This window comes from Platalea leucorodia (assembly GCF_965183815.1).
Source record: "Platalea leucorodia genome assembly, chromosome: 2".
Lineage (NCBI taxonomy): Eukaryota > Metazoa > Chordata > Aves > Pelecaniformes > Threskiornithidae > Platalea > Platalea leucorodia.
Genome location: NC_138824.1, coordinates 1,040,494 through 1,061,532, shown reverse-complemented (window position 1 = coordinate 1,061,532; position 21,039 = coordinate 1,040,494). Strand labels below are relative to the sequence as shown.

Below are 21,039 nucleotides of genomic sequence, written 5' to 3'. Positions count from 1 at the left end.
CGGGCCCCGCGCTCCTCCGGAGCCTCTGCTCCTTTCCAGAGAGGTCTTCGATTCTGCAAAATGCCCCCCTTTTGCTGCCCTCGGAGCCGAGGCTCTGCGGGGAGAGGGGGCGTCGCTGCTGGCTCGCAGGCTCTCTCCCCATTGCAAACCTGCCAGCAAAATCTGCTGGGATACCCCGTCTGCCTGGAGCTTTCCGCCCTAAAACCCTAAAATCTGAAATCCTTAAAGTACAAGCACAGCACCATACAGAAAAAGCACCCGCTCTGTATCAGGGCTCGGCCAGCGAGCGGGTCTTGGTGGCACTGCTGCAGCCGAGGACCGGTTCGACTCTTGGGAAACACTGAAAAAGGTGCTAACAGAGCTATAGGCGCGTGAGAAACTGCTCGGGAGGTAAGAGTGAGTGTCCCGGATCTGATTTGGTTAAACTGAGGGTAAACATCCTAAACATTGATCAGAGGATTTTATTTAATTAAAAAAAAAATGCTCCTGCTGGTAAATACATTTGGCTGTCTAGGATCTGAGCACTGGTCGTCGCTTTATCGATTGTCATATCATTAAATCAGGCGGGGGGAAAAAATTGATAGGCTTGAAGACCCTGAACATAAAGTTCAGTTGTCTAGAAAATCTGTTAAGTTGCTGAGCATCTTCAATGATTTGAAAAAAAAAAAAAAAAATCCCGCTTCTAAATGAAATGTCAATGCCTATTAGGCCAGATGATGTGATGCGAGTAATTCTCTCGCTAGGCTGGCTCATGTGGCGTTCCAGATGCTTACGATTATCTAGATTCCTGAATGGAAAACTACTTGATTAATTCTAATATCTTAGCTCCCAGCCTGTAATCGAATCCCGCAGCAGAGACTCCAGCGTCCTTCCCGTTGGATGCACTAACAGGTTTGGCTGCTGGACTAAGATCTTATTTCATTATTTTTTTTGACTACGAATGACGACAATTCGTTGTTCAGTATACCCTTCCGTACGTCCGTAGCGAAAAAAAGCCTTCCAGGGAGTTAAAATGTAGTTTTTAGTGGCTCCGGAGTGCTTTCAGCGAAGGTGCCGTCCTGTCCTCTGTCTCGGGAGGAGATGCTGAAGCGTCTTCATGAGAAAACAAATGTTAAACTCGCGACAGCTGGAAGTGAGACCAGGCGTTTGCGGCAGGGCGAGCCGGTGGCTGGCGGAAGGCGACCAGGTTTGCGCCTTTAATGTTAAACCATGTGAATACCCTGAACGTGAGCCAGCAGGGTGCCCAGGTGGCCAACAGGGCCAGTGGCACCCTGGCTTGTATCAGGACTGGTGTGGCCAGCAGGAGCAGGGCAGGGATGGTGCCCCTGCGCTGGGCACTGGTGAGGCCGCCCCTCGAATGCTGTGCTCAGCGCTGGGCCCCGCACCCCAAGGCGGCCATGGAGGGGCTGGAGCGTGGCCAGAGCAGGGCAGCGAGGCTGGGGCAGGGGCTGGAGCACAAGGCTGGGGAGGAGCGGCTGGGGGAGCTGGGGGGGCTCAGCCTGGAGAAGAGGAGGCTGAGGGGAGCCCTCATCGCTCTCTGCAACGGCCTGAAAGGAGGCTGGAGCCGGGGGGGTCGGTCTCTGCTCCCCAGGAACAAGCGCTGGGACGAGAGGGAACGGCCTCAAGCTGCGCCAGGGCAGGGTTGGGTTGGGTATGGGGAAAAACTTCTTCCCCCAAAGGGCTGTCAGGGCCTGGCCCAGGCTGCCCAGGGCAGGGGCTGAGTCCCCATCCCTGGGGGGATTTAAAAGCCGGGGAGATGTGGGGCTTGGGGCCATGGTTTAGTGGTGGCCTTGGCAGTGCTGGGTTAACGGTTGGACTCGATGGTCTTAAGGGTCTTTTCCAACCTTAACAATTCTGTGATTCTGTACCCCGTCGAGCGCAGGTGGGGCTGACACCCCGTGAATCACGTTACCCCGTTCATAGGTAGGTGGTGGCGGTGAGGTTTCAGCTGCCAGGCGAGAGTTCCCAGCCTGAGGGGTAGGGCTGCCGTAATTCCTGCTCAGCCGATGCCTTTGGACCGCGGGAGGTTTTGTGTCTGGCTTCTCCCTGCCTCTCCTGGGTTCCCGTCAGGCTTCCCCTCCGCTGCAGTAGTATTTTCCTTTCTTTTATTTTGCTGGATTTTGTGTGGCTGTTAGACTGTCAAGTGTAGAAAGGGGGTGAGGCGGAAGTTCCTGCGTTCAAATTCTTTCAAATGGCCAAGTAAATAAAATGAAATTCAGACATGACTTGCACGCGTCCTCCCGTCCCGCTCTAAGGGAAGAGCGGGAGGTGACTGGGCCTCGCGGTGGCTATGGAGGGATTTCTCAAAGCCCCTGGGGTGGGTGGGAGAGGAGACACCGAGGTCTCGGTGCGGGGGTCCCCCGTCTCTTGCGGGGCTCAGCCTGCTGTGGGTGGTTCCTGGGGGAGCTGGGGCCCAAGCTGGGCCCTGCAGCGGCAGCGAGCCAGCGGATTTTCATCCGAAGGAGCCGCTCTCTGTGCCTGCACAGAGGACGCGATGGCACAGATGGGGCCGCGGGGTGGATTTCTCCCGCCGGCAGCGTCCCTCCAAGCCAGAGCAGGTGACGGCCGTGACCAGCAGCGGCCCCGGATCGAGTCAGGTTTGCTTATCTCTGTTGTGAGTGCAAACACCCTCCGTCTGCATCGCTGCAACGGGAGCCGGTCTCTGAAGACAGCCCTCTGCCCCGGTACGGGCTGCGGGAGGGCTCTGTGCCGGCACGGCGATATTTCTCCTTCAAGCGATCCGCGAGCGCTCTTTGGGCAACAGGGCTGGCAGCAAGCGTCGCTGGCGTTCAGCCGTGGGCGCTGGGAGAAGGGGGAAGCGTAAGGACGTGTCCTGGGCTGGTGCTGTGCAGCACCCCAGCCTGCAGGACCCTTTGATAATCCTAGAATAGAATCACAGCGTCGCTGAGGCTGGAAAAGACCTTTAAGCTCATCCAGTCCAACCATTAACCTGTGCTGCAAGCTGCCCCGAGTTAGCGAGGCGCAGAGCTGGGTCGCAGGGATCTGGTGAGGATCCCGCGTGAGAATTTGTTCCTCTGCCACCGTGTAGTAGCAAGTATCAAACTTTTTTGGAGGAAGGACCTATCGTTTACCTGCCAGATAGGTCGTTATCATTAAACTTTTCATTGTAACCCTGGTAAAGAGAATATAAATCTTCTGTTGGTGCTGTGGATCATTTACAGCGGTTGTGGCCTCCCGAACCGCAGTTGGGAGCTACGAACAACGGCTACCAGTTACCATTTTATTTTCTTAGCTACTGGATCTCAGTCCGAGTGCCCGATGAGCCGCTCCGAGCATCCAGTAGCAGGGCACCAGCGCTGGCTCCCTCTCCTGTCAAAGAAGGACGGTGCCATGACCCACCCGTACACCCGTACACCTCTACACCCGTACACCCGTACACCTGCACATCGCTGTCCGACAGGCCGCTTCGTAGAGCTGGCTGTCAGCTGGCTGCTGCCACTCGTGCCTCCCTGGCTAATATTAGTCTCGGTCTAACAGGGCAAAAAGCTCCGCTGGAGGGGGATACGGATCCTTTTAGGCGTCTTAATTCGGCTGAGCGTTACCTGGCTCGGGGCAGCGGGGAGAGCGGCGTTCAGCCGTGTTCAAGACACGAGCCAAAGCTCAGGCACAGGTGTTGCTGGTTGGAAATAACTGTAGGATTACGTGAGTGTATTTGTTCCCTGGGATAAGTTTTTAGGGAAACCGCTGTGAGGCTTTTTGGCCAGGTGGAGGAAGGTTTGCAGAGACCCTGCGTGCAGCTGCGGGTCGTTGCTAGGCTGGCGTTCGTGCTTTCCCTTACGTTTGTGCCAGCCGTAGGAAGAGGAATACGGTGCATTTAGCTCCTTTTTGCTAATTCCATCCCAGCGCTCTTTATTAATTATCTGACGGAGTTACACCGCAGCAGGCCGAGGGCAATTAATTTGAGAAGGGTGGCCAGATTCGGGCGCATACCTCTCTAAGCCCTTGAAGAAGCGGTCTGACTTGTTCAGCGCGCGAGCAGCCACGGCTGCCATCGACCTCCTTATCTGGGGGGGTTTAAACACTTAAAGTGCGGTGCTTGCGTGTGTGAGAGGCGGCTCGTGTTTTCACTTGTGTCTCTCGCAGCACGGAGTTCGATGGCGGCCCTTCCCGGGGACACCTGGATGAAGGACGTGCTGGTTTTTTTGCAGGAAAAAATAGCAGGAAAAGCACCGAGGGGAGTTCGGTGCCTCCTGTTTCTGGGGTTTGTCTCGTTTGTTCTCTGTGCAAGAAAACCCCACAATATCTCCAGTGGGCATGGGCTTTGGAGATCTGCTGAGCTGCCTCTGAAAGCCTCGTGGTTGCACCGCAGCCTGAAGATCCGAACCCGTCATCAGATTGCGGGTTAATCGGCTTCGCTCTCCGTCGTGCAGCTGGGTGGTTCTTCGGGTGTTAGACTGAACAGAAGAAAGAAAGAAAAAATGAAGAGATGAAGCCGGTTGGCGTTGGGCTGTTTGAAAGGACTGTGCTTGCTATCACCTACCGGTTTGTTTCGGTGCGGAAGCCGGTGAGAAACTGGAGTGAATTGACTTTCCATGTTGGGTCTGCTAGGCTGCGCTGGATCTGTACTAAATACTCCGCTTTCCGTCCCTAGCTCCAGCCCGCTCGGGATGCTTTCCCTGCCTCTCTCCCTGAACGTGTCTCTCTCCTGTCCAGGTTGTTGCTGGAAGGCGCGGACGTGAACGCGAGGCACAGGCTGGGCTGGACTGCCCTGATGGTGGCAGCTATCAGCAGGAACTCCAGGTACGTTGGTCTCGGCATTCACCACCACGTAGCGGGTAAGTCACCCCCCGGCTGCCCCACCCTTTCCTAACGTCGCCGTGAGCTCCACGGAGGGTATCCATACAGTTTGGGCTGGTTTGGGATGCGTTGTCGAGCTAAACCCAAGAGATCTTTTCGCTCTTCCTTTGCCCGGTACGTTGTGTGACGGATGGAGATGGGCTGCTCGCCACCCCAGAGAGGTGGCTGCTGAATTGGCAGGAGCTTTTGGCCTCTGATGAGTCCGTGACCTTGGGATGTCGTGGTGGTGGGCAGCCGGACGCCCCGCCATCGGCAGTAGCTCCCGAAGAGCTGCCGCGTCCCTCCTGGCCTGAGGGGCCGTTGCTGGGTCTGTCACGCTAGGCCTTTATGAAGCAAAAAGGCTGAATGCTGTGCCCTCCCTCCTTAGTTCCCATGATGATCGCCGTGGCTTCTTGTAACCTTTTAAAGACGCTCTTAAATATATTCAGTCTACAACTAAATTCAATTAGTTTTTTATTTAAGGAAAAAAGAGAAAAAGAAATCCAATTTTGGAAAACGTGGGACAGACGGGAGAATGAGCTTTGATGTTACAACCTCTCAGGGATGCTTTACTTAGTCACAAGTTCATAAGCAAAAAAGCCTAATTACTTGGGAAAACACAGGATTAAAGCAGTGCACAAAGGCTGAATATCCGCTCTCGGGCGACACGATTCGAATCCGTGTGCCGAGTTCGTGTGTGGTGCAAACTTTGATGTGTGCCATGACAAGCTGGAAGTCGTGACCTCCTTGGGGAGCTCCTTAAGACGGGCACAGAGGCGGGGGCTTGGGTCTGTTTGTTTAACTTTGATGTCCGAGCAGCAACGGGCCCCGTTGTTTGCCCGGCCGCAGAGGGACGGGCTTTGGAGCCTCCCACCTTTGCCAGCGGACAATGGTCAGCGATGGAGTGTGACGGCTGTTGACCATTCCAAGTGACTGGTGGAGCAGAACAGGGCTTCCCGAGTTGCAAAGGCTAAGAGGAGATGGGGAGAAAGGCTCTTCATGGTACAGTAATTACCTAAAACCAGGCCTAAAATCAGGTAGAAATGCTAATGAAAACATCTAGGCAGCAAAAGGCGTTCAGCACCCAGGCTGCGCCCTGTTACGGACGGCAGGGCGATAACGACCGTGCGTCTTATTTGGGTACCTGGCCAAAAAAACCAAAAAGCTTTTGGCTGCGTTGGGCAAATTCTGTTTATTTTTCCCACATTTTGGATGAATACTGACTTTAATTGAAAATTAAGAATATCCGAAGGTTGGTAGGACTTGTCTCCAACAATATCGTGAAAGAGTAATTAGATGCTTCCTGGAGGCAACCGTGAGTGCGAGCCAGAGCTGCTCCCGGTGTGACGGCCCTGTTGGTGCCGCTGGGGCTGGGCCAGGCCTGGTTTTGGCCCTCCGCACCGTTTCGGGCTCCGTAACGTCCACGGTGGGGTCTGGCTGCTGGCTGGGAAACGTGTCGAGCTGGAAGATGACACACGGAGCGTTTGAAATGCCCTACGAATCGTCCACCGGCGGACGTAGCCCACGGGGCGACCTTTTTTGCCCGAACCCGGCCGAACTGGGCGCCGGGCGCGCGGTCGGCCGGGGAAGGGGAGAAGGCAGAGCCGGGGGAGCTGATGGCTCGGACTCGGTGGCACGGGTTTGCCTGCGGAGTTTTAAATGTTTATTAGGTTTTCCCTTCCAAATGCAGAGTGCCTGCTGGTTTTCTGGATCTCTTGCAATCCTTTTACAGACGCTAGGTAGGAACTAGCGTAAATACGAGGTACTCTGCTTTGCAGGAGGACGCAGGATTTGGTTTTCAGAGCGCGGTCCCTCCGTAAAGAGCTACGCTCTAAAATGGCTTTATCCAGCCACAGCGGCCGCTTTGGCAGATTATAAGTTGCTGTGACTTTTGGTTCCTAGCCCATCAGGCCAGCAGCCGCCGGGGGAGGCGAGCCGGGTCCTCCTCTGGCTCGCACAGCGGAGGAGAGGCCACGAGCGGCTCGGGGGCCAGCAGGGTGCAGCCAGCTGAGCCGGGGGCTGCGCGTAGCCTGCAACGAGTGCACGCTCATTCGATTCTGTTCAACCTGCTTGCTCTGCGACCACTTCTTTTTTTTAAGGTGGTTGATAGCCGAACAAGTTACCCGGCGAGGCTTTAGGGGGCTGTGACGCTGGTAACCGGGATGAGTGGTTTCGGCCTAAGAAAAAGTCAGCCTTCAGCCCCAAATTACTGTCTTTCCAAAGTCGTTTTTCAGAGAAGAACTATGTTTTCAGTCTCTGCTGTGCTGCTGGAGATTTCTGTGACCTGTCCTTTAGCTTTGTAATGTTTCCCAATTTTCACAGCCCTCACTCTTCCAATTAGACAGCCACAGTCCATATGTTTAATTTAATTTCGGAGGCACTGCATTAATGGTGTTTGTCAGTTGCCATCAGCTACAAGATCAAATCCCGTGTGCTGGCAGGGGGGTTTGGGGTCTGTCTTTCCTTTTTACACCAAAACGATGATGATTCTTTTCCTCTTGAAAATGTCCCGTGTCCAAAACACGGCGAGGCATTAAGAAGCGTTCTGGTACGTTCCTACTAACGGGTTGCAAAGGGGAGACGGGTGCGCAGCTGGGAAGGAGCGGGGCCAGGCTTCACGTCGCGTTGAGCCTTTCTCCTGGGCTGCCAGAGGCTCCTCATCCAGGTGAATTTAGCCCCGCGAACTGGGAGAGGCACTGGCGATTCCAGCAGCTCCAGGTCCGGGTTTTTTTCCCATTGCCTGTGCTCCAGGGCATCGCTTTTCCGCACGCCGGGAGCGTTTCTGGTCCTAGCTGGCCTCTTCCCCCGCAGCCTCCCGTTCTGAAACGCAGATGCGCAGCACGAGTGCCGCTCAGCTTTGGCACCTCTCAGCCCGGGGTAATTTGGGATCTAACGGAGAGGGACCGGGCTACCGGGACGCCCCGGATCCGCTCCGGTCTCTGCTCGGCGCCTTGGGGGAGTTATCTCTTTTTTTAGCGTCCCTGACGCTCTTGGCGTGCAGCTGGGGCTCTGGCGCTACGAACCCCCGGGGCCCGGCACGTGGGGCTGGCGCGCCGAGCCCCAGACGTGGCTGCGGGGATAGCCATAAACGCAAAGGGAAGCGGCCAAATGCTTCAGTCCGGTGTCGAAGCTCGGTGTCGGTGCTTTAAAAACACTTCATTAAGGTAATTTAGATGATACAAAAATATTGTCGAAAGAATTGCGTTCCTTTTATTTATTCTTTTAATTAGCTTATTCCCTTGTTTCAGACCCTTCCTGAAGCGTGGATAGATTCATTTACAATTCTTTTTTTGCTGTGAGAGGGAGTCCAGGTCCAGGCTCCTCGGCTCTGCGATAACACAGGTCGTAACCGGGCTAACGCCAGATCAGCTGCGACCGTGTTTACCTGAGCAAAGGAAGGTTTTCCGCTGGAATTCCCATTTCGGGGGGAATTTCGCACAGCTTTAGCATAGCTGGCGGGGCAGGGATGCCGGTTTCAGTCTGAGCATCACAACGAGTATCTGTCGCTTTGGTCTGCGGCGCTGCGTACAGCTGCGTTCCCGGCAGGGCACGGAGGGCGCCGCGGGCGGGCGGGTGTGCGTGCACACACGTTCCGCCTCGCTTTGCGTTTAGGTTTTGCAGTTGGAGTGACTCCTAGTCTGCTCTGTTTTCAGTCTTTGTGAAAGCCCATAGCTCTGCTGGATTTCAAGACCCGTTTTAAAGCGGTTTCTTAATTCTCCCGGAAAGACATCAGTTATAAAAGGGAGGATTTATAGTCTCTGTGAAAAACACTGCTAGGGGCTTCCTCCCCTTGGCTGCACCAGCTTTGCACGTTTAACGTCTTTATAGTAATTAAGCTTTAATTAAACACTTACTGAGAGCTTTGTGGGGTTTGTGCCTTTGTTAAAATAAGCAGCAAAGCTATCACAAATTAAAAACCAAAGCAGTCAGGACCTTAGCAGGCTACGCGCCTCTGCATTTGTAGCGTAGTGACCTTTTCTGCATACAGCTACCCTGGTTTCCATCGTTTCAGCAGAAATAAGATGACAGGGAAACACTGAGTCACCCTCAGCCCCTTAGGAGGTGGAGAAACGGTTGTGCGGAAGGGGAAACCGAGGCACGGAGCAGCATGGAGGCGCTGAGTCCCGGCGGGATGGGTCTGGGCGGTGATAAAACACTGGCGCCTGGGGCTGCTGCTGTTCTCGCCCTCGGTGCAGCCCCTGTGCACCAGCCCGGCGGGGAGCGAGCGGGTGGGAGCACGATTTTAGGGCTTCCAGAGCTACATGGGGAGGAGCGCCCGGCCGTACTGGCGGGGTGACCGTCTCAGCGCGGCTCGGGCCTCCGCAAGGCTCGGTGACGGCTTGCGCAGCAGCGGCGGTGCCCACGTTCTCCAGGTGGAGAGGGAAGATAAAGAGGCAACGACTTGGCTGCAGCCGGGTCTCCGCGTCGCAGCGGCTGCGGGGAGCGGGATGCGGTGAGAGCGACGGGGACGCGGCTGCCTGCTTGAAGTTTGCGCGCGTTTGCTCAGGTTTAAGTCAACCCTCTTCTTTCCAGCTTCCCTTTCTCTTCTTTACTAAAACATAGCAACAGAACTTCTCTGCGTCTTCCTCCCCGCTCTTTTCATGCACCCATCTTGTTTAACACGTGCGTGAGCCCTCCGTTCTCACCCCCAATGCGGCGAGCGGCTGTGCCTGGATCCCCGGGGTACCCTCAGGAGCGCAGGGAAGGCGGGAGGAGGGACGGGGCCCGACTGCACCTCCGCCTAAGGAGCATCTCTTTACTCGAGCAGGCGCTTTCTCGGGGAAGATGTCCCCGTCTCCCCTCGCCCGTGGGCGTTCTTCCATACGGACTGCTTCGCCTTCTCGTAGAGCAGGAGGGGACAACCCTAATGCTCTCTGCTGGTGAACCGTTCCTTCCACGTGCGTTTAGATGAGTCCTGCTTGTTCATCCAGCTCATGGCACAAGCCTGCCTGTTCCTGTTTCATCGGGGGCTTTAGCCTCTCCTTCCTCTCGGCTGTTCCCAACGCCGTCTCCTCTCCTCCATTTTCTTCTCGCGTCTTTGCCTTCTTGCGCACCCTTTCTCCTTCTCCCTCCATCTTCAGGTCTGGATCCCTTTGCCTTTCCTCGCCTTTGCTTCTCAACACCTTCCTGCTGGGAATGACCGACGAGAAGTGACTCCTCCCCGTGCCTCCGCTCTCCTTCTCCGGCTTTCTATGTAGATGGAAAGAGCCATGGGCCAGAGGCTCTCGCGCAGAACCAGAGCCGGCGATGCTTGGCCCAGCGTGGTCCTGTCCCCTCGCCCTCCTCCTCCTCCAGCAGCCTGCCTTCCTCCAGCCCTCCTCCCGGAGCGGAGTCGGGAAGCGGCTCGCTCTCTGCCTCGGCGGAGGTTGCTGGGACCTGTGCCTCTTCCACGCGTACCTAGACTTTGTGCATTGCAGGTGCTGTACGGATGTTTTATCTTGGCAATAACAGTACATCATGCATAGTAATATTCTAGTGGGCATGTTCTAAGACTTATAGCGAAGGGTGACCTATCTGGAGCTATTTTCTGTCTATAGGCAATGACATGATGAACTGGCGCAGTCTTATCACCTATATTAGGTCCATACATCTGTTCCGTGTGATTTTTTTCACTCCTTTCACTTCGGGCAGCTCATTCAGAGCTGTCTGCAGCAGAGCTGGAGAAATATCTGGATGCCTTTGGAAGCACATACGGCCCACAGTGTCGCCTGTCAAAGAGCTGAGGAGTCAAACGTGGTTTTCAGCTGTGATGACAGCAGGTTTTGAGGGCTTGATCCTACAAACTGGGGCATTTTCTTTCTACTACTCCCCTGCTGGGTGTCTTTGAGGGACGGTGTCCGCTCGGCCATTTCTGCGTTGAACCTGCCCGCGGGAGGACGGACCGACGGCGACTGTTCCCCTCCGCTGCCTCGGCAGCGTCCCCATCTGAGTCCTCGGTGCGTGAGTCCAGGGGTGAACCCCACCCCGTGGCCTGCAGGTCAGGCACGAGGAGATACCGTCAGCTTAGCAGCTCGCTGCACCTCTCCGAGCCACGGAAGCCGCCTCTGTGTGCGCTTGCTTGCCACCGCACGCGGGTAACGGCTTCATTGCCCTCGCCTGCGCTGATGGCCGGGGCGTGCAGCACCGGTGCTGTACCTTGACCGTGTCTCTGAAGCCTGATTCACCCGAGTCGCACTCTCAAGAGAAAACCGTTGGGAAGAATATAACAATAACCACCCTTCAAGACTTCTTTTTTATTTTCTTTTTGGATTCCACAAGCCCTTTTTATCCCTTTTTTGGGGGGAGGATCGTTTTCATCTGGGTCGATAATAAACGGCCGCGGAGCGAGGGAATGCCACGGCTGCCCTGCTTTCTGTGCCGCAGGTAGGCGTAAACCCATTCCTGGGAAGGCACGCATCCACATTTAGACCTCATCTAAGGAAAAAAAGGAGAGACCGGGGGCTGGAGTGTAAAAGCAGCTCCCCCCGGCCCTCCTGCCCCTGCTGAGTTTTACAGAGGGTTAAGATATAACCGCACAAGGCTCCTCCTTTGTGTCCAGGCAGGACCTGTGGCTTCTGCCGGAGCTCGGGGCAGCCGCATATCAAAACGCGTCAAGGCTTTTGCATTGTGCTGATAACTGACGGTCATGGGGATCACCGGGCTTCTTGGTTCATCAACCCCAGCTGCCAGCGCGTTGGTCCGGGCACAGCGCTTCTCCTGACGCAGCCCCGGTCACGTCCAGCCACCTCGTCATCGATTTCCCCGCCCCCTGCATTGTATGTATGTATTTATTTATTTAACAATATGTTGGGCCGGCCATTAGAAGCAGAAAGCACTTTCTCCAATCGATTGAACTGCCCGGAGAACTTCGGTTAAGCCTTGCCCTCTGAGTCATCACCAGGGTCAATTTAGATTTATATTCACGCTGATGAATAGGCTCTGCCTCTAATCTAATGAAAACTTGATCAGCAAATTAAAACTCGGCTTGTTGAGGCTGTTGAGCCCAGGTGAGTTATGGAGGGCAGCCTGCCCCCCTGCAGCACCTCGAGCCTGCCGCCGGCGTCCCTCTCCCTCTGGGTGCCCGGCGCGGGGTCTTCTTCTGCCGCGGTACCTGGCAGCAGGAGGGGAGAACCGGGAGGTGTGGGCCCGAGAATCCCGCGTCTCGACCCCCCTCCTTTATTCGTAACTGTTAGCTGGGCCGGTGCAGGAGAGGAAGGCGCCTTCCGCCATCTCCAGCGCCTTCCTTACTTGGCCCCCACGGCTGCCTTGCCAATCGGGAAGTAATTCCACCCCTTCTTCCTGGGAAACCCGCGATTTTTACCCAGGGACCGCGTTGTTAGACCGTGCTTTGTGACTGTCGTCTGCTTTTGCAAGTCCCTTGCTTATTCCAATGACATTCACGTGCTTTACGCTGACGAGCGCAGTTACTCTGTATTTTGATGGCGCCGTTACCTTTCCTAAAGGCTAATTTGCTTGAATGTCCCATTACCGGCAAATTGGATAGGTACGATCGATATTAGTGATTCCAGGAACGTCTGGCTGGTGCAGAAGCGCCTGGAGGGGACGGCACGTCCCAAAAGCAGGAGGTTAGATTGAAAGATGATGGGAGAGGGAGGCTGAATGCGCACCGCGTTGTTATTAGACCGGCGAGTCCTTCCTGTTTGTGGAGCTGGATCGCAGCCCGAAACGGGGCCAAGCTTTTGGAACACCAGGTTTTGCCAGTGAGAGATGATATCCGTGCTTATTAAGCTTGAGCCTCCCAGCTATCTTAAGAGCTAAGGAAACATTTCTTATCGCTGGGGGGAAATGGTGTAGAGGGTCGTTAACACGGAGCGGAGCAGATCTGGGCCTCCGGCTTTCACTCTTTGACCACCTTGCGTCTAGCATTTGTGGTCCTCTGCTCAACTTTCCGTGAAAGGTCATTGCCCGGCGAGAAACGCTGACGGCGTGTGCGGTGCGTGGAGAGGGCTACCTGGGCGTCGCTGGGAACACGAGGTGGTGGCTGATGAGAGGCCCGGGAAGAACATTCATTCGAGGTAGTCGCTGAGATCAGGCAGGGAAGATGGATGGAGTTACCAAGGAACTTCCAAGTCGTCGTGTGTTATCGTATGACTCGGTCGGCACCCATGGCTCACCCCTGGGCTGCAAGGTTGTGGATGGAAGTCCTGCACTGGGGCTTGGGATCGTTTCTCTTAAAATGAGGAAGATGCGTGGACCTCAAAATATATCATAGCCTGTCAGCTAAAATTGGAGTAGAGGGATCGCTTTGGTGTTGACGGCCATGAGGACGGGGTCCAAGAAGGGCGGCTTGACCGTATCAGAACTCGTACTTGTGAGGACTTGAATGATCAGAAGGGCCTGGCGTTCTGGTGCAGATGCTGGAAGCCCTGATACAGGAACGGCAATAAGTCAGCTGCTGGGGCAGGATAATCAAAGGCTTAATTGAGGCACATTGCGCTAATGATGGCTTCTGTTCGGTAGCTAGATGTCCATCTCTAGGAGCAGGGAGATCATCCGCACGTGTCCCCTAGGGTACCAGGGCAGCGCCTGCCCCACCGCCCTCCATCCCCTACCTCCTGCTGTCCCTAGGCACTGCCGCTTCCAGATCTCTGACGCTGTAGCACCAAGCTGACCGCGGTGGCACCAAGTGCTGGAGATGCAGGATGTCTCCAGAGGAATCCAGCACTGGATCTTCCAGAAGGACTGTGCACAGATCAGTGACCTGTGCTAGAGCTTTCCCAGGTACAAAGCCCGGCCGTAGCACCTTTAGTTCTCCTGTTTCACGGGCTCGGACAGATGGCACGCCTCCTGCCCGGCACCGACGGCAGGGTTGACAGGCCTCCTACCTAACGACCAGGGGTGGAAGAGCCCGGGCTGGTGGGCTTTGACTCTAGCTGTTCTGGACAGCCACGGCCACGCACGTGGCCTCACGTGCCTTTGCGTGCGGCCAGACCTCTCTCTTGCTTTCCATTTTGCTGTGGCCGTAGAAGTCAGTGGTGAAGGTCACGCAGCGTCCCTTTATATGAGGCAACGCGTTGGAGTTGTGAAGCAGAGGTGAGTCTGGAGCTAGGCGTGCTGAAAAGCCCTTGCTAGAGGTGCTAAAGGACTTTTAGGATAGATTTTGCACCTCGTGCCTTACTGATGCTCCTAAGGTGGTCCAGAAGGACCTACGGGCTTGTGGTGTGGCTGGAGCGATGGCGCTCCCGCACGGGGTGTCCTCATTGGTGTGGCCTTCAGGAGCAGCGTAGCCGGGCAGTGCAGGCATGGCTTTTCTGAGCGTGGAGGGGGGGATCTGTGTCGGCGTCTTTTCCCTGGCAGCAGGGTGTCTGCTCTGAGAGGACTGGGGATGAGACAGTAAGGTGGTGTCTCGCCGGAGCTATGCTGCAGATAGTCGATGGTCTCACACACTGACCCGTGCACCAGGACCAAAACTGCCGAGCGAACCGAAAGAAAATTCGGGCTAGTTGGAGGGATTTGAGTGGTAGAGAGTGGCCACGTGTATTATGGGAGGCTACCGAGGGCTTCACGTCCCCCGTTGCTGATGTCTGAAAGTCCGTGAGATGATCCCCGCTCCTTAGTGCCAGTCCTAAACCATCAGGTGCCTAATTTGATCAAGGGTTTGCAACTATTCAGGAAAACCTTCAGTGTAACGTGCTCCCGACTAGGCTGAAATTGTGAGGGATCGCAGCTGGTAGCTGCTGGTTGACGAATAAGACCCAGTGCATCTCAACCTAAATATTTTAGGGCTCAGGGCGTTGTTAAAACACAGATATAAATGAGCTCTCGGTGCTCACACGGGAGGTGGCGGGAGGGTCGCCTGGCTTTGCTCACGAGAAGTGACTTTGTCCGTGGCGAAGAGCGTGCCAGCGCCGGCGAGGAGCTGGCCTCTCTTGTACCGTATTCAAAGAATAAAATAACCGCCTTTATTCCGCTAATGCGTTTATGGGGTAAATGGGAGAGGAGCTTAAGTTGAATTCTAAATGCGACTTGACAAGACACAGCCTGCAGATACGTGTCCGTCAGTCTGCGGTGCACGTCGCTGTCAGCCCGTGAGCCGTGTCACCAGTGATGAATGCTAACGAACGAGTTACTGTCTAGTTGTCATGGAAAGCTTTGAACCCTGGAAAAAAAAAAAAATTAAGAATTAAGTGCCTTCAAGCTGCTTTCAGAGGTGGTGAGAAATCTAATTCTGGCCTGATGATCGTTGGGTTCGGAAGCAGAGAGGGAGGACTTCGACGCCGAAGCTGCCTGGCCCGCCTGCCTCGTGTCCTGCGTGGGTAACTTTATGGGTCTGGAGACCGAAAGCCTCGGTCCCAACGCCCAGGAGAGTTGTCCTGTGGTGGTCAACCGGCCCCTCCGGTGGGCCCTGCCATCTGAAATAGTGGGGAAGTTCTCTACAAATTCAGAGATGAAATCTTTCAGAAGCCCCGGCGGCTGCTGGGCCGGTCGCAGGTGATCAGGCTGCCGTCGGTGGTCTCATACGAATCGTCTGCTTCTCAGAGGTGGGGATTTGACTGAACTTCATGCAGCAGACAGATGCTTTTCTTTCAGACCCCCGTATAATTAATGCAGTTGAAATTTGTTTTTGAACTGCTGAGGTCGGTGCTGCATCTTGCGATGGCAGAAAGAGGCGAAGAAAGCCGAGCTGTCTCTCGTAGCCACCGATGCGGGTGTGAGAGGTGACTTCTGCAGGGTGGCTTCATCGATGCAGAGGCACCGCAGGAGTGAGTGCTGTAACTTGTAGGGCAGAGACCTCGGGAGTTTTGCCTTTTGTCGTGCTTCAGACTGAAACGCTATGTGCCGGGGCCAACGGGGTGAGGGCCAGCAAGGCTCAGGGCCGGGTCCTGCCCTGGGGGCACAGCAACCCCAGGCACCGCTGCAGGCGTGGGGAGGAGCGGCTGGGAGCTGCCCGGCGGGAAAGGGCCTGGGGGTGCTGGTCGACAGCCGCTGGACACGAGCCAGCAGGGTGCCCAGGTGGCCAAGAGGGCCAGTGGCACCCTGGCTTGTGTCAGGAACAGTGTGGCCAGCAGGAGCAGGGCAGGGATGGTCCCCCTGTGCTGGGCACCGGTGAGGCCGCCCCTCGAATGCTGTGCTCAGCGCTGGGCCCCGCACCCCAAGGCGGCCATGGAGGGGCTGGAGCGTGGCCAGAGCAGGGCAGCGAGGCTGGGGCAGGGGCTGGAGCACAAGGCTGGGGAGGAGCGGCTGGGGGAGCTGGGGGGGCTCAGCCTGGAGAAGAGGAGGCTGAGGGGAGCCCTCATCGCTCTCCGCAACGGCCTGAAAGGAGGCTGGAGCCGGGGGGGTCGGTCTCTGCTCCCCAGGAACAAGCGATGGGACGAGGGGGAACGGCCTCAAGCTGCGCCAGGGCAGGGTTGGGTTGGGTATGGGGAAAAACTTCTTCCCCAAAGGGCTGCCAGGGCCTGGCCCAGGCTGCCCAGGGCAGGGGCTGAGTCCCCATCCCTGGGGGGATTTAAAAGCCGGGGAGATGTGGTGCTTGGGGCCATGGTTTAGTGGTGGCCTTGGCAGTGCTGGGTTAACGGTTGGACTCAATGATCTTAAGGGTCCTTTCCAACCTAAACGATTCCATGATTCTTGTCTTGGCAGGATGGCCCCTTTATCGAAGGAGGCTTAGGTGCTGTAGTGACGGCATCCCAAAAGCAGAAGTAACGGCACAACTTATTTTTGCTTCCCTTGACCTGCAGAGTGTTACACGAATCTTCCGTTCTGCAGGGGCAGGGACAGCCCTGGAGCCAAGACCCGGCTCCGACTGCATTTTCTGCAGCTGGGGACAGTTTCCACTGCTGATCCAGAGCCCCAAAGTTATGGGGACGTAACTGATTCCCGTGGTGGACCGCGACCACCAATATGACTCGCGCTAAGAGCGCGTTCTGCGCGGGTCTCCCTGGGAGGGCTGTGTTTCCCTGCGGTGTCACCCTGCCCCGAGGGCCTCCCCCATCTCATCGGTTTCATGCCATGCTGGTGTGGTTGTATTTGTTGAAACGTTCGATTACGGTCGTTGGTTTAACTCCCCTTCGCTAGCTGGGAGTGTTTGAGGAGGGCTTTCTGAGCACTGTCCCCCCTCTCAGTCTCCAAAAGCCTTTAACTGCTTATTTTTGTTCCAATTTGTTACAGCGTGGTGAAGATCCTGCTGGCAGCTAATGCAGACCCAAACCTTGGAGATGACTTCAGCAGCGTGTACGAGACTGCCAAGGAAAAAGGCCTCCATTCTCTAGAAGGTAATACTGATTGTGTGCAGCTACCTGCATTTGCTTTTCAGGTCCCCAAATTTCGTTTCCTGGCTTTGAAATGGAAATCTGACCTCTTTTTTTTTTTAAGAGCTATCTTCAGCTTCCTTTTAAATGCAGAGTAACTGATGGTACGTGGGTGAGTGTACGTCTGAAGATGAGAGAAAACATTAGGTAGATGTTGATGAGAAGCAATGCTTCGACGTCCTAGAGATAACCTGGTTTTACACCGCCAGAACGTGACACACAGTTGTAGGTAGGAGCGTGATCCCAGTGACCCACGTGCAGCCCCTTGCTGGGGAAGGAGGAGGGTTCAAAGCTGCGTATTCCACCAGGAGCCTTCCTCTAGATCTTACAAGTAGATGTAAAATGAAGACAGACTTGTCCAGTTGAAATAAACCCGGATGATGTAACTGGTTGCAATCGCTGCTGGTTTTTGGGCCGGCATTAATGCTAGCGTTCGGCCCTTGAGGTCTTTCTGTGAAAACGAGGAAATTTTCTGCAGCGTCATTTCATCTTGTTATGGTTTTTCTTGGCCGATGTCTCAAGTTCCGCTCTCTCCCTGACGTTATCCCCATTGCTGGGATGTTGATGCAGACTTAGAATCACAGAAGGGTTTGGGTTGGAAGGGACCTTTAAAGGTCATCTCGACCAACCCCTGCCATGGGCAGGGACGTCTTCGCTCTGCAACGGCCTGAAAGGAGGCTGGAGCCGGGGGGGTCGGTCTCTGCTCCCCAGGAACAAGCGCTGGGACGAGAGGGAACGGCCTCAAGCTGCGCCAGGGCAGGGTTGGGTTGGGTATTGGGAAAAACTTCTTCCCCCAAAGGGCTGTCAGGGCCTGGCCCAGGCTGCCCAGGGCAGGGGCTGAGTCCCCATCCCTGGGGGGATTTAAAAGCCGGGGAGATGTGGTGCTTGGGGCCATGGTTTAGTGGTGGCCTTGGCAGCGCTGGGTTAACGGTTGGACTCGATGGTCTTAAGGGTCTTTTCCACCCTAAAGGATTCTGTGATTCTGTGATGCTTCAACTAGATCAGAGACCTGCTCTGTTTATTCAGACCAGTTTAAATTTCCCAGACGGTTTCCAATTTTTATGACAGTCAAGGGTGGTTAAGTTTTCTTGGTTCTGTGATTACCGGTGGAATCTCAGGGGGGATGTCTGGCTTCTCGGTGCCCAGCTCTGCTTCAGAGCGGCCAGCTGCACGTTTCAGGGATGCTGCCGGTCCCCAGGCTCACAGCTCCCGGGCTGGCAGGACTTGACCCCTGCTAAAACGTCCCCGGTTGTTGCCTTCCCCATTCCAGAAGCTTCTTCCCCGTTCCAGAAGCCTCTTCCCCATCCGAGTGCCGCGCCGGCCTCGGCCCTGAGCCGGCAGACCACGGCACGCGTCCCAGCCATCCCCGTGCCCCTGCCAGAGCTCCGCCAGCTGCCGGGACTCGCGTTGCCGGGGCCTGCTGCATTGGTGTGCTCTGGCCGCCTGCTTTGAAGGTAAACCTTTTCCTAGCCGCTGTGAGGAGCCCCGCAGGTTGCCCAGAGCCTCTCTTTGCCCTGCATGGTTTGCAGAGCCGCAATCACACGGTGCCGTTACCCGTTGGTCCGTCGGTGCTTTTCGCCTCACCGCCGAGAGCTGAAAGCTCTGTAACGTCTAACGAAGCTGTGATATTTGAGCCTTCCGTAAAACACGGGTCGAGGTAAGAAGATGCAGCAGCGAGGGGACAGTGTTGACAGGGCGTTATTTTATTTTTAAAAGCTCTCCACTCTCATCCCTCACCGTAACCCGCCCGTGGAACAGACCCGCTCCGTGGTGCAAGTGAGGCCACGCATCCATCAGGTCGCTGTAGCGGCGGATGCAAAATGTATGAAACAACATTAAAAAATGAACAATGGAATGCCAATACATAATGCATGTACGCAGACTTTATTTAAGACAAAGCATATCAACCAATAAAGTTAATTGTTTTTGTCTGCATTCATCCCTCTGTAATGTTATATATTTTTGGGGTGAAGAAAAGATAAGGCCACTCAGTAAGAAGTTGCATTAATTCTTTGGTTGACATGTTTTATTAAAAAGAATAAATTCAGTTGCATTTTTAAAAAGAGAGGGAGAGAGAGAAACTGCCTTTGTTTTTTACTTTTTTCTTACCCATTTACATATTTCGTGTATAAATATTTTTTCATAAAAACATCCAAATCGAGAGGGTACGCTCCACAAACACTGCACAAAATATATTACAGACATTTATATGGATGGCAGGAAGGGAGACAGAGGGCTGAAAATTTCCAGGCACCCAGTGATTGATGGTCGACGAGGCTTCCCCTGACGCTTTATTGAGTTTCCGATGATTATCTCTCTCTGAGACATTTTTTACAGATGACGGCCGAGCTGTCACAACGGACCATGGGGGAAAAAACCCAACAATAATAACACTTTAATCTCTTTACTGCACTGCTCCCTAGTATCTCAGATTCATCTTCCCTGACGCACGCAGTTCATTATCCTGCTCCTCCCTGGGTAGGAAATGACGACAAATAAATAAATATACATACTCCCCCTGCCCGCTTGGAGAAAAGACCCAGGAAAGGAAAGGAGCCAGGGCATTAATTGATCTTCCTGGAGGTACTGCGGTTCATTAGCGGAGATGCCGGGCTAGGACGGCATCAGGTATTCATGACAGTGTTTTTCTCTTCTGAACTTTTCAAATCTGCTGGAAATCTGTCGGTAGCTCTGCGGAGGGAACGTGGCGACCGCGCTGCAGGGGATCCAGCCTCCGGGCCCGCTTGCTTCGCTGTGACAAAGTCTTGGGTGCTCAGAGCCCTTTCAGATTCTGGATGGCAAAGTCCCTGAACGTGGGCTTGCCGAGTTTTGGTTCTGTACCCATTCACCAGGGAGCTGAACCTGCCTCCAGGAGCAGAATTCGGCCCACCGGTTCCTTCAACAGGCGACGGCACAGGCCGGCCATCCCTTAGGCTCCGTGCTGGGGCTGCGTGCTGGTGGGGCTTCTTCATCTCCCAAAGCTGGGGAGAAAAGCCCTGTTGCCTGTCCCCCAGCCGAGGGAGAGGCGGATTGGGCCCCACGAACTCTGGCACGGGTGCGACAGCCTCCCTTTCCTCCAAAGTCAGATAGAAAGCGCGGCAGCTGGGAAAGCCCGCGGGCCTGAGCGATGGCATCTCCTTGTTGATCAAAGAGCCGGTGAAGATGAGGGATCGGCCCTCCCGTCGGCCGTGAGAGCGGTGTCCATATCGTGCTCTTGACTGTGCCGTACTTGACCTCTTTGGTGGCTTTAGTTGTCCCTCGGGCCAGGCTTTAGGTCGGGCTTCTCTCTGCTGTGCCGAAGGCTCTCGGGACTGATGCTGCCAAGATGCCGTCTCTGCTCCCGTAAGCCTCCCTCCCTGGCTAACAGCAGCCCGGTATTTCCTTCGATACCTAAAAAGAGCCACTCTTTTTTGCACTGTTCGTTTTTGCTGGTGACGAGAGCGAAGGGCTTCAAACCCAGGAGGTTTCCTAAAGCCCAACCCTTAGACCGGCTGCGGGGCGCTGGGTCCCCGGGTGCTGGGGCCCTGCCCAGACGCGCGGGCTGCTCTGCTCCTTGCCTCCGTACACCGGGTCGCCGTAACGCCGTCCCTGGTCTTCCCGCTTTGCGGGTCCAAGCTCTGACTTGGCACCTGCTCTGGAGGGTGTTTCAGCGTGTCTGTCTGGCCACACGGTCCTTCTGTCCTCCTTGGGATGCCTCGGCCCGGCTGCGCCCTGGCCGGCAAGCGCGAGCCGTCGGGCTTTCCCTTTTGCAGGGTGTCTGTGCGTGTTGGCGTTCAGTAGAGCAGAGCTCAAGGGAAGAAATAATTATAATTAATCAGCTTTAGAAAGCATCGGTTTCTCGTCAAAGAAACATCACAATTTCTAGGTCTGATTTCACAAAACCTGCCAGGGCTCGGTGTAATTGCATTTGCTCAGGGGATTCCAGGCTTTCTAGTGAGTTGTAAAATGTGTTATTATGAATTATTCCCATCCCGGTAGCGTGGAGGAATAACCT

The 21,039-nt window shown here is 55.2% G+C and overlaps 1 protein-coding gene across 1 annotated transcript in view; it reads left to right on the top strand.

The window, feature by feature from the left end:
* Window positions 1-21,039, top strand: part of CLPB (ClpB family mitochondrial disaggregase) — a gene marked incomplete at its 5' end in the record, with an annotated part of 92,292 nt that overhangs the window by 13,852 nt on the left and 57,401 nt on the right. Inside the window, 2 exon segments of the mRNA XM_082304467.1 lie at window positions 4,675-4,761; window positions 16,906-17,009. Coding sequence (XP_082160593.1) covers window positions 4,675-4,761; window positions 16,906-17,009 — 191 coding nt within the window.